Source organism: Lampetra fluviatilis, chromosome 34, assembly GCF_964198595.1.
Source record: "Lampetra fluviatilis chromosome 34, kcLamFluv1.1, whole genome shotgun sequence".
Classification (NCBI taxonomy): domain Eukaryota; kingdom Metazoa; phylum Chordata; class Hyperoartia; order Petromyzontiformes; family Petromyzontidae; genus Lampetra; species Lampetra fluviatilis.
The window spans coordinates 1,242,573-1,261,433 of NC_136308.1; the positions used below are offsets into that span (position 1 = coordinate 1,242,573).

The following is an 18,861-nucleotide window of genomic DNA, read 5'->3' on the forward strand; positions in this document are numbered from 1 at the left end:
GTAAAAATGATAACCGTTTCCCTACATCAACATCGGGAGCAAAAGTTCTGCCAGGGTAAATAGGGGCTTTTATTTTGGGGGACGTCAACAGTGATTGTGCCATGGAAAGTCTGGCCACTGTCATACGAACGTGCCAATGTCCATCAATGGCTCAGAGTGTGTACATCCCAAACACACACACACATCAGAGAGCTTGATAACAGCACAGATGCGAAAAAACCCCACACACAATAGGATAACGCGGTGTCAAGCAGGCAAGGGAGCCCACGTTGTCTTTGTTACACCTATAATGTGCCGGCTGGAATGGCAAATTCACAGTTGGAGCCAACGATTTATGATATCAGCCTCTACACACACCACACACACAGCAATGCCATCATCCTCAAATTTATTGAACTATATTTTACATCAGTACGCTCAGTAGTGTTAACTGCAGCCTTTAATTGATCCACATTTAAAGCGATATGGCTGTTAACATACTACACCGTTATCAATGCGACGCATTAGAATATAAACGATCAAAAGCAAAAGAAAACGCACATATGACACAACGCAAACCGTTTAAGCTGCACAAATATCCATCACGATTGCAATGTAGCTAATTGGTCAGTTATGTAGCTTACAAAATGGTCCATATTTGAAACAGTTAACATTGGTACATTAACAATAATACTAGTACATCATCAATGTAACCTTGAAAATATACTTTGGTATATACCATATACAGAGTCTGTAGTGATAAACGTATCATGTGATGGCAATGAACAGGTTGGTAAAACGAAAAAATAACGAGACTCAAAGTTGTATTTGCATAGAGATTAAAAATCCCAAGTGAAAAGTTAAACTCCTAACGTTATCTTCATCACGCAATAGATGATTGTTCGACTATCACCGTCTTCACCACACAAGACAATGGTTTGTATTCGGCACCAGCATTCAAAGCCATCCCTTGCCTTGGCACGCTAATTTGTGACCTTAAGAACCATTCACCACCACCACCACCATCCACTGCTGGATGAAGGCCTCCCCACACCATCACCACCCATCTCGCTCCTGCGCGCAAACTCATCTAATCACTCCATCTCCGCAGCGGGGCGTGGAAGACGTCAGCGGCCTCCGCGTGGCCCCACTCCGTTGCCGCGCGAGACGTCACGACGAATACCTCCGACGCGGCGACCGAACATCGATCTTCGATCTCCCGGCCTCCACAGCAACAGCAACACGAAGCCACGCCACCGGCCCTGCTCAGGGCCAAACAACAAGGCGCCAGACAAGGCCCTGGGGACAAGGATCCTCCAAGTGAACCGATCTCCGCAGCGGATCGTCCCCTTGGTCACGCTCCCTCCTTTGGCTGTCGTTCCGTCACCAGTCTCACCCACCGGCCCTCATCCCACCCAGCGATGCGTCCGGCCCAAGCCCCGTTTGATTGTCAATGTGACGTCTCCCGATTTCTGTTCGTTCCGCGATCCACGTGTCCCTTTTGTCTGAGGCTCAGCGTAATGTCCCAAGCGCGAATCTCCTCTCCACGCTTCTCTGTGCAACCGTCAGCTTTTGTTCCAAGTTCTTTGCACGTGTTGATTGTTTCAGATTGGTATTATAATGGAACACAACTGTTATTGCTTCATTTTCATAAAGCTGCCTCCCCCTACAACACAAAGCGATGCTTATTTATTTGGCACCAGCATTCAAAGGCATCTCTTGGTTTATAAGGATGAGGGTAATTTATCGGACATTAATATATTTACATTTGAGGTTCTCGCAGCCTTGATCAAAATTAATATTTCAACCGCGTAATCGGGTGTCACTGCGCGTGAGCACCTTCATCACCGGTTGCTGCTTCCACGCGGACTCAGGAGACCGCAGAGGCAAACACCAAACCAGGAGTGGGATTGTGGGATTCACGCCTTGGCTGTCTCCCCCAGTACAATGTTTCGTAATACACGTTTTGTCGTATGTATGCATGTTTAACTTCTTTCCCACCGTATGTCGCCAACTGTGACATACGGTGCGAACAAGCAGCATTGTGCTTAGTGAGCGCGCCCTCCTCCACGGGACGCAGACAATTCGTAAAGTCGTCACGCGATGTGTTGTTGGAGAGTGAGCCACACACATTGAGCGATTTGTGTGCGGGCGTTTCGCTGGTAGTTACAGCCGGCATCATTAGGCAGTTACCAGAATTGCAAAGATGTCGTCCGGTTTCGATTTAAAGCTTTCGTGACTGCAGGGATTCATCTTCTTGGTTCTTTCGGTAAAGTCACGTAGAAGGGAAGTAATAAAATAATAAAAATTAAACATAATAAAATAATTCTCACGACGTTTCGGCCACAACGCAAGCAGTCGTCCTCAGGTGAGGACGTAGAAGGGAAGTAATAAAATAATAAAAATAAAACATAATAAAATAATTCTCACGACGTTTCGGCCACAACGCAAGCAGTCGTCCTCAGGTGTTTCGGACACAACGCAAGCAGTCGTCCTCAGGTGAGAACGACTGCTTGCGTTGTGGCCGAAACGTCGTGAGAATTATTTTATTATGTTTTATTTGTATTATTTTATTACTTCCCTTCTACGTGACTTTACCGAAAGAACCAAGAAGATGTCGTCCGGTGTTGGGGCTGTTTGCGGCCCCGGCACCTTCGTGAATCGGCCGTGTTGGGCGGAGGAGGGGTGTACGACACACATTCTACTGACGCAACCCGACCCAAAACACCAACGACTCAGCATGGCAAGCGTTACCGGTGAGTGCAGGTATGCACAGATATTTAGGTATGTAAAAACACATCTCCGTATGCAGATGATTGCCATTCAGGAACACTAACTCTAATACTTATTAATATAGCCTCTAAACTTGCTGCTGCAATATCATTTGGAACGAGTCCTAAAAAATACATACATTTATATATTTCTTTAAAAGAGACATCTTTGGTGGAACACACGTGTAAGGCGGTAGTACAGAAAGCAGGTCACCCTATCAGCGTAGACTCAGGATGTCCCGCGGGTGCTCTGGCTCCTTCCCACATGGCCAACCAAACGCAGAGCCGACAGGCGTGGCGAAGCGTGGCCTGCCTTGGGAAATAGTCCTGAGACTCAACCGCACAAGGACTTGTTTCGGATCAAGACTCAACGTGTTTAATTAAACCAAAACCTTTTCAACACGTCGGCTTTCGCGGCCAATTATTCACGATTAAATCTGGCCGTCGCCTGATTATGCCGTTGTTGTGATCACCAGCGGAACGTCGTACTCGTTTGTAGATGTTGTGGGTTTGTTAACGCACAACCGTGTGGGGTGCTGAAGTAGTAACCAATTGGCACGTTTTGTTCACGTGACAAACCTTACCGATAGGCCGTGCCAGGTGGTGTTGGGTGTACGACGCAGTCACATTTACGCGATCTAACCCAAAAAACGTTACCGTGAATAAACAGTACCTTGAGAACACCCTCGTCTCAGCAGCACTGCTCAGAACCAGTCCAGGATGACAATCAGCCTACTTGCTGTACTACCACCTGCTGGTCATGTCATAGCCATACATGGGTGAGAAGTCCCGCAGAATTGGCCATAAATAAGCCCTGGGCAGGACCCTCCTGACATTGAGTCTTAAGACTCAGCAAGGCCTTCCCATGTAAAAACGCCTTTTTAATGTAGAAATCGCGAGTGCAAAGTACAAACTAAAATGTAATCCTTAAAATTATAAAACGTTAAATGGGCTCTCAATAATGCACGCGCATGGACGCGACTCGGAGATCACAAGGTCGGGTGAGCGACCGCCTTGCTGCACTGCCTCGAGCAGGCACGACCTCGTCACCCTGCAGACGGACGCCTCACAGAGTCTCCATCTCTACACGGTCCACCAAGCCTGCGTCCACGACACCGGCACTGCGCGAGCGCGTGGCAAGGCAGCCCCCCGAGCGAGCGAGCGAGCGGAGTCAAAAACGAAAGCAGAACATCGACGTCAAACACCTGGGCACGCGCAGCGACGTCCCAGGGCCGGGCCCTCGACAGACACGGGGGTTCTTCCAGTCATCGTCGCATCAGTCCCCCAGTGTCTGGTGCGAGGAAGGGCGAGCGGGCGGTGGAGGCGACGCCACCGGCGGTGCTGCGGCACGGCTCTCCCGCCGTGCTCGCGAGCCGTGCCGCGTGCCGTTCGTCGTCGTGTCCGACGTTTCGCGACCGAAGCAGCGGCCGAGGCCCCGGAGGAAAACTTGGGGCCTTTCGTGCGCAACGACGACGAAGTGGGCAGTGCAACTTGTGGGCCTGCCCACGGATCGGAGAGCAATTGAGGCTGTGGCCTCAATAGAGCCCTCGTTGAGATTGTGGTTTGAAGAGCTCTAAATTGAGATTGTCTCAACACAGCACATAGAGAATCCTGCCTTGATAGAGCTCTCATTGAGATCGTGCTTTCAATAGAGCTCACTGGCACTATTGCACCAATAGAGCTGTCACTGAGATCACGAGCCCCCATAACAGCTCTTCGTGAGATGAGTTTAAAGGGAGACACAACGCAAGACAACAAATCTCCTCTGGCATACTCGTTTGTTTCGTTTTGCGACTGGATCTGAATTTTAAGGGCGCCCATGTGGGCGATGCAGCGATGGAGCGATGGAGCGATGATGCAGTGAAGATGGTGTGAAGATGGAGTGAAGATGGAGTGATGATGGAGCGATGATGGTGCGGTGCAGCGATGGAGCCATGATGTGGCTAGCGGCCGCGTTCCGTTTGTTCCGTCGTGAGCGCCGTCCACGGGGGTGTAGGGGGGGGTTGATGTCTGCGTCTCAGCCGGCGCAGAACCCGCAGCAGACCTCCAGGCACTCGTCGTTCTCGCAGCAGGCGGCCGCCAGCTCGCAGTCGCAGCAGCAGCACGCTTGGCCGTCCTCGCCGGCGCAGCAGGCGTCCGCGCCGCACGCCTGCGCGCAGCAGCAGCAGCAGCACTCCTCGCACTCGCCGCAGCTGAGCAGCGCGTTGCACATGCTGAGGAACTCGCAGAAGAGGCACGCGAGCACGCAGCTGATGCAGCAGCCTGTGGGGCGTGACGGGGGGGGGGAGAGGGCAGAGTGAGATGACGAGGGAGTGAGAGAGTGGAGATGGAGTGAGATGGAGAGAGTGGAGATGGAGTGAGTGGAGATGGAGTGGGATGGAGAGAGTGGAGATGGAGTGGGATGGAGAGAGTGGGACAATGAGAGAAATTGGAGATGGAGTGAGATGGAGAGAGTGGGACAATGAGTGAGAGAGTGGAGATGGAGTGGGACGGAGAGAGTGGGACAGTGAGAGACGCTTCACGAATTTGTGTGTTATCGAGAGATGGGTTGGGACAGACAGAAACGCGACCAGTGAGTGAGACCGAGAGTGAGACAGACAGAGATGGCAGTGAGACACAGGGATAGACATGTCGGTGAAGTTGACGGGAATGATGATGAGTGGACATGATGGTGATGGTGGTTGGCATCGATGTTCGCGCTGAAGATGATGGTGGAGGTGACAGTGAATGTGATGCCGATTGGAAGCGATGGTAATGGTGGTTGGAGGTGATGATGATGGCAGTGGACGTGATAGTAATGATGGTGATAGCAGTGTACGTAATGATGTATCTTGACTCCTTCTTCCACACCGTACGTAGTCAACCCTGCGAATCGGAGGTTGGAAGTGACGGCAATGGTGGCGATGGCTAATGTGGTGGTGATGGTCGTGGTGATACTGGTGCAGGTTGCTGTGGAGATTTGGATCGTGATGGAGGAGTTGGTGGTGGCAGCGTTACAGGCGGTGCCGAGGCTCGCGGTTGACTTGACGCGCCGTCTGGGTGGATCTCAGCGCGAGTGTTCGGAGTCCACGCGTTCGTCGTGTGATGACGCAAAGCCAATGTTGTCTCTGCTTGCAACGGCCAATTGGCGAGCACGGATCGGTGGAAAATACAGCTATGATCGATCATCATCATCATCCCGACAAGTGAAAGTCAAAATGTCTGTGGGATTGTGGGTTTCTAGTCCGGGTTTGTGGTCTCGTGGTCCGGGTTTGTTGGGTTGCCAATTCAGGTTCTGGGTTCATAGTCCGAGGTTCAGGATTCTCAGTCCGGTTTCTGAATGCAGAGGTGTTCATTGTGCAGTGTGTAGGGTGTTCATGGTGCAGTGTGTAGGGTTTTAATGGTGTAGGGTGTTCATGGTGCAGGGTGCTGGGTCGACGTGGTGTTCAAGTGGAGTGCACGATGGACACCGGCTGATACGAGGAATTGATTGCGGTTTGAAAAATTTGGCCGAAGACGTATTTCATAATCCGTTCTATATTGTGAACTTTGTATATTTTTAACGATCGCACGCATCAATTTTTAATCTCGTAACGATCATGTTTGCCCACGAAGCACTCCGTGACAACGTTATTGTGAAGGGCGCCACGTGAAGTCACGTTGGCGAGCGCTCACCACCCGTTGGGGGCCTAGGCCAGCAGCGGAGTGGGGTCTCGTCTCTCTCCAGCAGCACGGCGAGTCAGTTGCCTTCGCACAAGTCGGTGGCGACCTCGTCAACCCCGAGACGACGACGACTCGTTGGGTTGACCCGTGACCACCGCCTGTGGTGGAGCCCCCCCCAACCACCCCCCCCAACCATCCCTCCCCTAACCACCCCCGCCCTGAACCCCTCCCCCAACCACCCCTCCCCCAACCACCCCCCCAACCCCCCCCCCCAACCATCCCTCCCCCAACCACCCCCCCCAACCACCCCTCCCCAACCACCCCACCCCCCCCCAACCACCCCCGCCACGAAACCCCCCCCAACCACCCCTCCCCCAACCACCCCCACCCAACCACCCCCCCCCCAACCACCCCCCCCCCAACCACCACCCCCCCCCCCCGACCACGAAGCAGGAGTAAGTATGGATGTGACACTGCTCACGAACTCAAGCGACTCGACATTGGAGTGTAAACACACTTTACTCTGTTCAAGTCTCAGGGTGGTTTGCGATTTGAAAACATTGCGGCTTTCGCGAGACGTTTCTCTTCTCCGGGCGCGCAGTTCACATTGTCACCCTCGTGCGTGCACATGCCGGGCGGGCGTCTCTACACACACGCAGCCACGGTGCCTAGGAGATGTTAACTACCTCGCCTGGTATGCAGGAGGTCGTGGGTACGATACCGACCCTGACGCCTGCTGCTGTGTCTCTCTCCCCGTGGTCGTGTGGACTTTTTCTCCGGATCCTCCGTTTTTTCCCTCGACATTTAGAGACGGACCCGCCTTTAGAGTATTTGGCTGCTAGAAATGTCCACGTGATTAGCCACTTCGTTGAGCTATCATTTGTGGCCAGGTCGCTTCTGAAAAAGAGCTACATAGCTCGGTGGGCCTTACCTGCTAAAATACAGCTTAGTTTAGGACACACACACACACAGCGTAACGACGCTAGCCCAACACTTAACAAAGCTACATCCTCATGGATAGTTTTCATTGTTCATACCGACGGATTTAAAAACACGCGCACACACATATACACACACACACCACACACACGCCACACACACACACATACACACACACATATACACACACACATATACACACATACACACACACGTATACACACACGTATACACACACACATACACACACACATATACACACACACGCACACACACATGCTCGCTCCATCCCTTGGGGACCGTCTCAAAGCCGGGAATCGCCCACGTGAAGAATTACAGAGAAGAGTCCCCGTGGACGGTAGCATCAGATGAAGAAACACAAACTCACTCTCTGCGTTTGTGTGTGTGTTGTGTATGTGGTTTGTGTGTTGTGTGTGTCTTGTGTGTTGTTTGTGGAGAGCGTCGGCGTAGTGGCTAGAGCACTGCGCTACGACCCCGGCTACCCGAGTTCGATTCCCGCTCACGGCCAACATCGGTGACGATTATCTGAACCGGTACTGGGCCTCGCCCTAGGTCGACTCAGCCTCAAATGAGCACCTTTGCGCGGTGTGTAGTAAACATCACCACTCGGCGACACGAAGGCTGTTGGGCGTGGTGTTGGCCACCCACCCCCTCGTGTGCCGTGCTGGCCTTCATAGGCGCTGCTCGCTAACAGCACTTGCTCCAACAGTCTGTTACAGGCTACACGGGGGATCTCTGACTTTGGTGCCAGGCACACCATCACCTAGCGTGCTGTGCTGACATTAATAGGCACTGGCTAACTCACACACACTCACACACGCTCACACACGCGCATGCACGCACGCACGCACGCGCCCCGGCAGCATCCTTTCTATAATTGGACGCCACGTGGGTGTTTGGGTGGGCGACCGCGCTTGGCAATGTTTCCTTTGTAAGTAAACGCATGGAAAACAGTGAAAGCACGAAAGCGATCGGAAGTGAAGCCGCGAAACACGAGTCGGTGCAGGCGCCCCCGTGCAGGAGGACTCGTTATTAAAAGTTGCAAATCTCATTACGGGCAAAGGCATGAATCATTGCGGGCGTTCAAAGCGGCCGCGGATCTCAGTCGGGAGACTTTAGCGCGGAACTTGAAACGCGCGAGTCAACTCAACGGCGCGGTGCTTTGGGAAAATTCTGCAAAAGTCCTGCCGATATGGCAGCGAGGAAGCCAAGAGGGCATTTCAAATGCAACCTGACAGCTCGTCCTCCGCTCACCCCCACGGCTGCTGGCTCGGTAACAAAGGGACGCAAACGCTAACAAGAGAAAGCGGTTTAACAGAGCGAGCAATATCCCGACGCGCGCTCGGGTCGGACCGCGTGACGTTCGGCACGGTGTCCGACGTTTCGCTCCACCCGCTTGGGGAGCCTCTTCAGGAATTGTTTCATCATCATTTAATCGAGCCGAACGCCAAGCGGTACGGCGCCAAGGACACATCGGAGAGAGGATGAGTGGCGGGCTGCGTCAGGACGGGTTGGGTGTGCAGCGTACGGCCGGAGGTGCTCGCCACGGAGTCATTTTAACAGCGTCAATTTCGATTTGTGATACAGATTCCCACCGTATGGATGTTACATACACGGTGATTGCAGATTTTTGTCAAATACGGCACTGAATGTTTTTTTTTTGCCTTATACCATATATTATGCATTCAAACAATCGCCGCTTAAATTGGCCAAGTGTGGTGGCATACCACCGCTGTACCGGGAAAATCAAATCACCCGAACATTTGGTATCTACGCAGGGGCTATCATGAAGGCGCAATGTTTCACAGACACAAAGTGCAGCAATTTCACTGTAGGGGGTGATGTTGCTATGTGGTTTTACCCGATTAAGTACTTTGCGAATAATTTGTTAAACTTCGCAAATTTGTACCGTGACTCCGGCACACACGGCCTGTTAGAAATAACGCCACGGGGCGGGGGGCTGGGACAACGTTCTCCTAAGTAAACGTTAACCCCCCCCTTGCATACTCACGGTTAACACATCCGGCAGTATTAACCTGGGGGCGGCCGACGGGGTTCGAACCACGAACCTGCACGACGAGCAGTGACCGCCCCACCGCCAGCCCGCCTGCCCGCTCGGTGCCGGCCCCACGTTGCGCAATGCGCGCGCGCGCACAGCGGCTAATTGTGGTGACACATTTCAGAGAGCTCGAAGCAGATCTCCAGGCAGTCCGCCACCTCCCCGCACGACTCCCCGCACGAGTCGCAGGAAGCGTCCTCCGGATGTCCGCAGCACGAGCCGTCGGCCCCGTCGGCCCCGTCGGCGCCGCTCGAGAGGAGCGGCCCCTCCAGCACGAGGGCGGCCGCCGCGGCTCCTCCGGCGCCGCCGCCGGCGGCTCCGGCGCCGCAGCAGCAGCAGCAGCAGCGACAGAGGAGGCAGAGGTGGTCGAGGCCGGAGAGGCAGAGCGAGAGGGCGGTGGTCACGCACGCCAGCGCGTTCGTCGAGCAGTGGCAGAAGAGGCAAGCCAGCAGCACGGACACGCAGCATTCTGGGGGGAGCGTGCCCTCCGCCGCGCAGCAGCAGCAGCAGTGGAGAGTGGAGAGTTGTTAGTGGGGAAACGAGCAGAGGAAGAAGTGTTAGTAGTTCAGGCTGCGATCGCATTAGTACCACGAAACCCAGCTTATTCGATTGTCTTGAACCAATGCTGCTGATGTTACGCGTTAATCAGAATGCCGTGTAGCTGATGGGATGTGCGACACATTTGTTTACGTGGATGGACAGATATGGAAAGGAGGCGTCTGGTCTTGTGTCATGACTTATACCCACCGCAGTGCAAAATTATTATTTGGGTTTATTCGTAAGCCCCGTGACGTAAGGATCAATCGTTGTGAGTGATGTGTCCAGTTTATACTACAGCACCTGCCTTCGTCGACCCACAGTGACTGGTGCGGTGAAGTATGGTCAAATAACCCCCAAGACCCACACGGCATGAGGAGCCCCTCATTCAGCAGTGATTCGACACAAACAGGGCTGTACACGTACTCGTACAGGAACGGGGAAATCCCACCACCCCAAGCTCATTTTGAGCACTCTGACTGGACTCAAGTATTATGGAGAAAGCGGCTCAAGATTATTGCTAACAAATAAATACTGAACAAATGACAAACGTACGCATTCATACAAGTGTATTTGTATATTTTTCGTTTCACCTTATGGGCCATCTGGAGACCGGGTTTGCACTTGCGGGCGTCATCAGTAGAGTCGGGCTTGTGAGATAAATGCCGTTGGATTTTCAGGCGTCATTGGCAAGAGCACTCCGAGTAAACTGTGGGACCCCCGTGCCGACGCAGTAAAGCAATACCGGGCGGGTGGCGACACGCCAACAGTGCGGGGAGCTGGTCAAGGAGGCGACTAACAAGGCCCCCGTAGTTTGAGAGGACGCAGTTCAGCAGGCCCGGCGTGACACATCGGCACGACTTCACGAGCCCGCGAGGACAACGGGGGAAAGCTTTGAGCGCTAAAATCGGCCGCGAGTTTCTGCGGCTCCAGTCCGGGTTGCCTGAAGCCATTTCGGCAATGACAGCGTGTCAAATATATTTCATTTTGTGCAATTTTAAGAGCGCAAGAGATCAGTGTGGTGAAAAGAAAGAGACATTGTATCTGTAAGTGGAGCAAGTCCTGGTAATGTGCTTAGATGTCATAGCTTATTTTATATATGTATATATATTCTTTCGTAGCAATAACTATGCGATGGTAATTTCAAGCAGGTGCCATTATATTCCAAACTCCATTAGGCGAGGTAAAATGTCAGTTTTCTTTATATCTACTAGGAAAGCTTTAAATATCCTAAGATGAACTTGACTCAATACATTCGAGAATACAATACTCCACAGGCTAATTTAATATGTATAATGTTTTGCAAAGACAGGAAATGTATCTGTATTAGGTGTCTTGACTAAAAAAAATGTCATCGTGTTTGTTTCTGAAATTATCTGAATACGATTTCCTTTTTATCTGAAAACGAGAGAATATTTAACTTGCGGAAGCAGGGCCGGCCGCTCCTTCGTTGCTAACGTAAGATATTGCGATCTAACTTGTAAAAATAAAAAATATTCCTTTAATATGTTGGGTATAATAATTTATAAAGAATACATTTAAAGGCTGACACGAGCATTAAACATTCATTTCGGTGGCACTACGCGCTTGTCATTTGTAAAAAGGAAAGTACTTGAAAATGAAATTAAACTACAATTTTTTTTAGACGTCCACCTTCACGATACGTGCTTAGCGCCGTTGCTCTTACAAGCGACATATCACGTGATACGTTGATTTGGCAGCGGTTCCTTTCTCGGTGTGATCAAGCCGGGCTTTCGTTAAATTAAACTGCTAGATTTCAGGGCATTCCGATAACAGAGAAGCGTTTGCCCCACAATTGTGGCAATCTTTGGCCGAGGAAGATTTTGTGAATCGCATTGCGGTCCCTGCCAACGACACCTAAAGTCTCAACGATGGCAAGAAAATACTGTACACAATGTACAGTACGTACACTCGATTGTGTGTGTACTTACGATGATACAAATCCTTGTGTTTCAGATTGAAGGTTATGCGGCCTTGATTACAATTAATATTCTAATTGTATTCGTGCACGACCGTGAGTGTGTGTGTTATTGTTTAAGTTGTTCAAGTAGAGGACAAAAGCCACAACCAGTCACAAAGTCATGCAAGTTCTGGTATGAGTGTCAAGAAACCTGCCTGTTCTACGACGGGGGAAAAGTAACTACATTACAATGGGCAGGAACAAGTTTAGAGAACAGAAATTGCCCATCGAAGCAATTTATCTCTGTATTCTTCTGATTGGCTTAACATGTTCATGGTTGACACTGGGACACGATAATGATTATACCTTGCCTGGGAATTGCTCTCGCACCTGATCATAGCAAGAGAGCCTGACTCCGACTGCGTTCACGCGCGCGGGCAGTTTCTGCACGGGAGGGAAAGGCGCCCACGTTCGGCTCGTTTGATGGCCGCGAGCCAGTGGCGGGAATTCGACATTTCTACGGCTGGGGACAGTCTCACAATCAGAAAAGCGTGGCTGATTTCTTACAAATCAGTAGATATATTGACCCCATAAAGATTCTTTGTTGCCGTCCCATAATTCATCTGTCTGATGTACATTGCTCTGATTTTACTGCCTTATAAATGCACATTTTTATTATATTTACAATGAGTCCTGAATACGTGTTGGCTATCTTATTTAAAATAAACCGTTCACATACAATAGTGTGACTTGCATTAGGGACTCACTCCACTAATTATGCACAAGCTACAAATAGGACTTATTATAATTAATTATTATAGAGTCTCAAATTGTTTTTAAAAGCACCCCCCACCTCCCCATTGTCAACCACTGTCCAGCCCCAAGTCACCAGTCTGCCTTTCCCCTCCGCTCCGCAGGAAAGGATAACACTGGCGGAGGTGATGCCCTTTTGTACCTCACTCACTCGCACGGCAGCGTGAATAACAATGGTGGTTATGAAACTGCAGCGTGCCATCCGCTCCCCGCCCGCGCCTCCCAACAACCCCAGCAACAGCCACAACCGTGTCACTTCCTGTGACACTTCCTGTGACACATCCGGAGGCACCGCACCACTTGATCCCTGCACGTGGCATCACAAGCGTGCGGGGTGGAGAAGCCTCAATCTCCGGTGCCGTAGCACGGTCAGACCGAAGGTTTGCCGCGCGCAATCACGGCAGCCCAAACGCGCCTCTTTTCGGCGCTTAATGGGCTCCCCCGATTGGCACGGCTGGCTACGTACGGTGCGAATGAAGTTCAACACACATATGTACATGCCAATTTCAGATGTTGAGCCACGCACTCTAATCACAGTCATACCTGGCCCAGATGGCAACAAACTGCATTGATAACCGTGCATGCAATTAAGTGTACGCATGCGCACAAACACGTACACGTGGACAGTAATACCTCGCTGAAAGCAGGGGGTTACGTTCCTGGAAAATGCCGCATTGGGCAAGACCGCAATTGACAAATAATAGAGCTTATGGGTAAAATAGGGTTTGCCTTCCTGGGTCTGAAATTACCACCCTCCCTTCCTCTTTGTTGAATTAATTCGACAATATTTCCACCCTTATTGTACGAAAGGATGCCAAGTCGCTCTCAAATTCGTGTGTGTGTGTACACTCTTAATTTTAAAATTTCACCTCAACACAAAATCCCCATCTCCAATCCTCTTCCTGTACCCACGCCCAACGCTCGCCCATGACACTGAATTTACGAACCTCGTTCCCCATTCGTGTGTACCTTCATGAACCAATCAACGCTCAAGTTTGGCGCAAATGGCTGCGGTCTGTCTGTGTATATCACGGTCACTTGAAGAACGTTAACAATTCACCTATCGAGGCGTCGATATGACCAACGTCCTCATCGAGCAGACGGCAAAACGCGTGCGTGATCATTTGCATTGTGCGTGAGCGTGTCAAGTACCACATGGCCAATGGCATTTGTCTCCCCAGTGGCGATGTTCACTGCACGTCGCTCCAGGTTGAGGCCAAGTCGACCTCGGGCGAGGCCCAGGACCGGTTCAGATTAATCGTTACCGGTGTTGGTGGCCGCGTCCGGGAATCGAACTCGGGTCGCCCGGTTCGTATCTCGGCACGCTAACCGCTGCACCACCGCTCCCCACCACCGCCGCTGCCGAGCTCCCACTTACCGTCAGCCGCCTCCACCGGGATCTGCGAGGCCGAGGCGATGCTCTTGCCGCTCGGTTTCCTCTTCTTGCCGTTGGCCGCCGCCATCGCTGTCGTCTTCTTCGTCTTCTTGCGGCCGCTCGGCCGGCCGGCGCCGCGCTGCTCGCCGGCGATGCGCTCCTCCTTGGGGGCGGACGGCGCCTCCGCCTCGCTCCCCCCCGCTCCGTCGTGCGCTCCCCCTCCGCACGGATTCGGCCGTCCCGACGCTCTGGGGGGAACGGTCACCACCGTCCCGTCGCCGCCACCGCCGCCACCCTCCTCGCTCCCCAGGCTCGCCAGCAAGGCCCCCCCGTCGCCGGCTGCGACTGACAAGACAGAGTCGATCGACGTCTTGTCACGGGTACAAAGTCAAGGGGTCATCTCGGGCAAGGCCCACGGGTGCCGCACGCGCACAAGTGTCCAGCGATGAACGAGGCTGCCGAGTGTGCTGTGAGGAAAACTAAAAGTCGCGAAAACGCGTTGCGTGAAGACCACGCGCTTCGCTAGGACTCACCGTACATGGTACGCGTGTGGCACCTCTTTCTAAGTGTTGCTGCGGTTTAACGGCAGTTCAATTCCCAGTCAGGGATTAACTCGGTCCTTTCAGTGGTTGTTACCTAAAGAGAGCGAAGCCCTCAAGGTAAAAAAACAATTTTGATCACTTGATCATTTCGCGGTTGTGCTGCTGTAAAAAAATGTCCCTGTCATGTATTTTCTTTGAGTTGTACCGAGCGTTGTTCGGCACGGTGTCCGACGTTTCGCTCTACGTGCAGGCAGCTTCTTCAGGAACTGAGATGAGCAGCTCAATTCCGAATAAAAAAATAAGCTCAAATAAATTTCTGAAGAACAGCGCACTTCCCAAAACCCGGGCCGTACAGCATGAACACACACGCTTCAACAATGTTTAACTTGCAGTATTTGCTCGTGTCAAATAAACTTCCAACTAATATTGATGAAGGGCTTTGCTCGTGTTTTTTTTTCCTGGCCAATGACTCATTTGTCTATTCCAGAAGTTACACAGCGAATGCTTGCAACACAAAAGTATTCAAGAGCCAATCCAAACTCTTTGATGGAAACATTAATCAAACGACGGATGGAATATTTTACTGCGGTGGCGCTGTTTCCTTGGCACGGCTCTTAAAGGAAGCGGTCGTGTTTTGAATTTACGTCAAAGAATCTGTTAAGATTAGAGATAATGCTAAAATCGGACACAGCTGCAGCTGCGGACGCACGCATTCCAGCGAAAAGCGCGGTCACGCATGCGTATCAGAGACAGCGGTCTGTGTTTTAGCCTCTTCGGCAGGGCAATAATAAGCAGGACTCCATTCCGTGGCCCTACGGGAAGTTGCTATGTGACGGTGGCATTGATGCGGAAAAAAGTATAACTCTGTACAAATGTGATTAGTCCATCGGCCTGTTGGATTTTCAGACCAATATTATCCAAACTAGACTACGTTTGACCTTCTGTGTCTCATAGGCCGCAAGGACCGATTCAGATAAATCATCACCGATGTTGACTGTGAGCGGGAATCGAACTCGACGGGTCGCCGGGTTTGTCGCGCAGTGCGTCAATCTCAATCAACAAAGACAAAGATCCCCCGTGTAGCCTGAACAGACTGTTGGGGAAAGTGCTGTTAGCGAGCACCTATGAAGGCTGGGACGGTAAACGAGGGGGTGGGTGGCCAGCACCACGCCCGACCGCCTTTGTCTCCCCAGTGACGATGTTTACACGCTGCACCAGGTACTCATTTGAGGCTGAGTCGACCTAGGGGAGGCCCAGGACCGGTTCAGATAATCGCCACTGGTGTTGGCCGTGAGCGGGAATCGAACCCGGGTCGCCAGGTGCATAGCTCAGCGCTCTAACCGCTACACCACCGCACCCACGCACGCAAAGATTCACCATGGACCATTTCACAGACCGTTGGAGCAAGTGGTGCTTAGCGAGCATGAGCGGGTGGTGTTCCAAGCAATCACGCCTGGCCACCTTTGTATCTCCAATGTTGGGTGTTTATACACCACAACAGGTACTCATTTAAGCCTCGGTTGACCTCGGGGAGGTCCACGAACGGTTCAGATATTTGCCACTTATGTGTGCCACAGGCAGGATATTAAATTCAGGTGAACGGGTTCGTAGTGCCAGCACGCTAACCGCCGCACGGCCGCCCTTCACACTACCCACACGCATGCTTGCACGCAGGCACACACGCACACAAAATATGCAGACGTATGCACGTGAGCGCACACAGGAACGTTTTACATATGCCCACACTCAAACCCAGCCATGCATGGATGAACACAAACACAAAGATTCCCCATATAGCCTTCACCAGACTGTTGGGGCAAGTGCTGTTAGCGAGCACCTATGATGGCCGGCACGGCACACGATGGGGTGGGTGGCCAACACTACGCCCGGCCGCCTTTGTCTCCCCAGTGGTGATGTTTACACACCGCACCAGGTACTCATTTGAGTCGATCTAGGGGAGGCCCAGGACCAGTTCAGACAATCGTAAACCTGGTGTTGGCCGTGCGTAGGAATCGAATTCGGGCTGCTGGGTTTATAGCGCAGTGCACTAACTGCTACGCTACCGCTCCCCATTAATACACACACACAAGCATGCACACACCGCTTTCACGAATACAATCAGTCTTCCAATGTTAACTTTAAACGGGTGGAAGAAACCGGAATCTTATCCATGAGACCACACACGAACGATGCCTCCTCCCCTCTCTGACGAGCCCCTCACAAGACGAGTGGCTCGAATGGGGATTGTCGACGTGGCAAAGGGGATTCACTCTCCAGCCGTGTGCAGCTCCCAGCATTCCCTAATGCCGGATAATCAAAGTAAATAGCAGACGTCCTTCTACAGGCACAAACACATCGTACCTTGGTACAGCACGGTCCACGGTACAGCCTGGCACAGCTAACACCGCACAAATTCGCCCCATTGCTTTTTTATTATGACGAGCAACTCGCACGTGCTTTGGATGTGATCGTCCCTCCACCCGTCTCGCCCAGCCAGCCAGCAAAACTTTTATTCTGATATCGAGCCCAGTCTCTCCGCAACTTTCTCTTGCCTTCTCTGTGCTGGATGTCCCAATGTATCTCGATGTATCGCTCTATCTCCATTTGTCTCTTCCTCTGTCTCCTCTTCCACCTCTCCATCCCTCCCTCTATATTCCTCTCCACCATTCGAGGCAGCAAGCCGCCCCATAACAAAACGTTTTTCAAACAAATTATAACTCTTGAGCAAATTTCCGAATCATTAGCTTACAATATACACCTTGGCAATTGTTGAGATTTCTGGGCAAGCTGCTTTGTCCGTACGGAGGTAGTCGCACAAAGAATTCCCCTGTCTGGTGTTGCCTGAGTGCCAACTAAGGCTGCCAAGGCTGCGGGCTGGAGGTGGCGGTGGGGTGGCCAGCTCCTCCACGCATGCACAGCCACACTCGTCACCGCGAGCTTATGTAATTGTCCTCCATTACCGCCCCAGGTACTCGTGTTTATTTTTGGCCGGAGTTAAACTGGCCGTGAGACGCTGCTACATCGTTGTTTAAGAATTAGCAGCGCACTGCACTTGCAACCAGATTCGATCTTCAAACACGTTGGCACGCCGAGTAGTGAACGATGGCTAACATTGGCATTGGGGAAAAACTGAAACGAGTGTTGCCCCTCCCCCCTGTCTTCACAAACCCAAGATGGCCAGCAAGGTGAAGTATGGTCGACCAACACACGCAACCAAACGTACAAGTGGAGAAGCCTTCATCCAGCAGTAGAGCTTAAGCTATTATTTTATTGTATATTGACAAAGACCCTCCCGATATAGCCTGAACAGACTGTTGTGGCAAGTGCGGTTAGCGAGCCCCTATTAAGGCTGGCATGGTACACAAGCGGGTGGGCGGCCAACATCACACGCAGCCGTCTTTGTCTCCCTCGTCGCGATGTTTACACACCGCACCTCGGGGAGGCCCCGGGCCGGTTCAGACAATTGTAAACTGGTGTTGGCCTCGAGCGGGATTCGAACTCGGGTCGCCGGGTTCGTAGCGCAGCATGTTCACTGCCGTACCACTACTCCCTGCCTCTACAGACACGTGCAGACGAGACTATAAACATAACTGCATTTCACTGTGGTGGGGTATTGTACGGTGTATCGGTTTGGCAAGTAGACATGAAGCCACAGGAGAGGCAGCTATGCAGAAGCTATCAGTTAACGACTGTTTTAAGACAAAGCGCTATTCAAAGCAATCTAAGAGGGCCTTGCTTTGGGAACAGCGTTCCTCTATTGGACTCCTGGCTGGGACCCATCACAGCCCCACACATTCCTTCACGTTGCACAAGATGTCTGCGTGCGCGTGTGTGTGGGGGGCCTAGAAGCCTTGATGCCGGCTACAGTTGCGCTGCTAAATGACCCAATTCAGACAGGGCCACGCAGCCACCCAGCCCACGCGGCGCTACGGCTCACACGGCCTCACAGCTCGTTACCACGATGCCAGGCAACCAGCGAAAACACCATAGCCGTGGATTTCTTAACATGCCCGAGTGACAATACCATACTTTACTCTTAGAACAACACAAACTCAAACAAAATCGTCAATAACACCGTGGCCTTAAAAAGAAATGGACATTCACGGTAAAAATTATTAAATGTTCCCGGCACAGTGCATTGTGGGAAGGTTTGTTCAAAGCACAATCCACCATCGGAATGCATTTGTGGACCCAATAAAACATTTCCCAAAGAATTTAACCGCTCTGCATTCCTGAGGCAAAGAAGTCCGAGATGTGTTGGG

At 51.7% G+C, this 18,861-nt stretch overlaps 1 protein-coding gene across 2 annotated transcripts in view; it reads right to left on the reverse strand.

Moving 5' to 3' along the window:
* Nucleotides 1-2,508: 2,508 nt before the first annotated feature.
* The window catches only part of LOC144944272 (uncharacterized), a 36,938-nt gene continuing 20,585 nt past the window's right edge, over nt 2,509-18,861 (reverse strand). Inside the window, exons 4-5 of one of the 2 annotated variants that reach the window (XM_078872290.1) lie at nt 14,061-14,402; nt 2,509-5,012 (exon numbers count right to left, since the gene is read on the reverse strand). In XM_078872290.1, the coding sequence (XP_078728416.1) occupies nt 4,768-5,012; nt 14,061-14,402 (587 nt within the window). In that variant the 3' untranslated portion in view covers nt 2,509-4,767. Of the gene's footprint in view, nt 5,013-6,840; nt 9,881-14,060; nt 14,403-18,861 lie in introns of those variants that run through there. The other variant, XM_078872289.1, reaches the window with a different exon arrangement.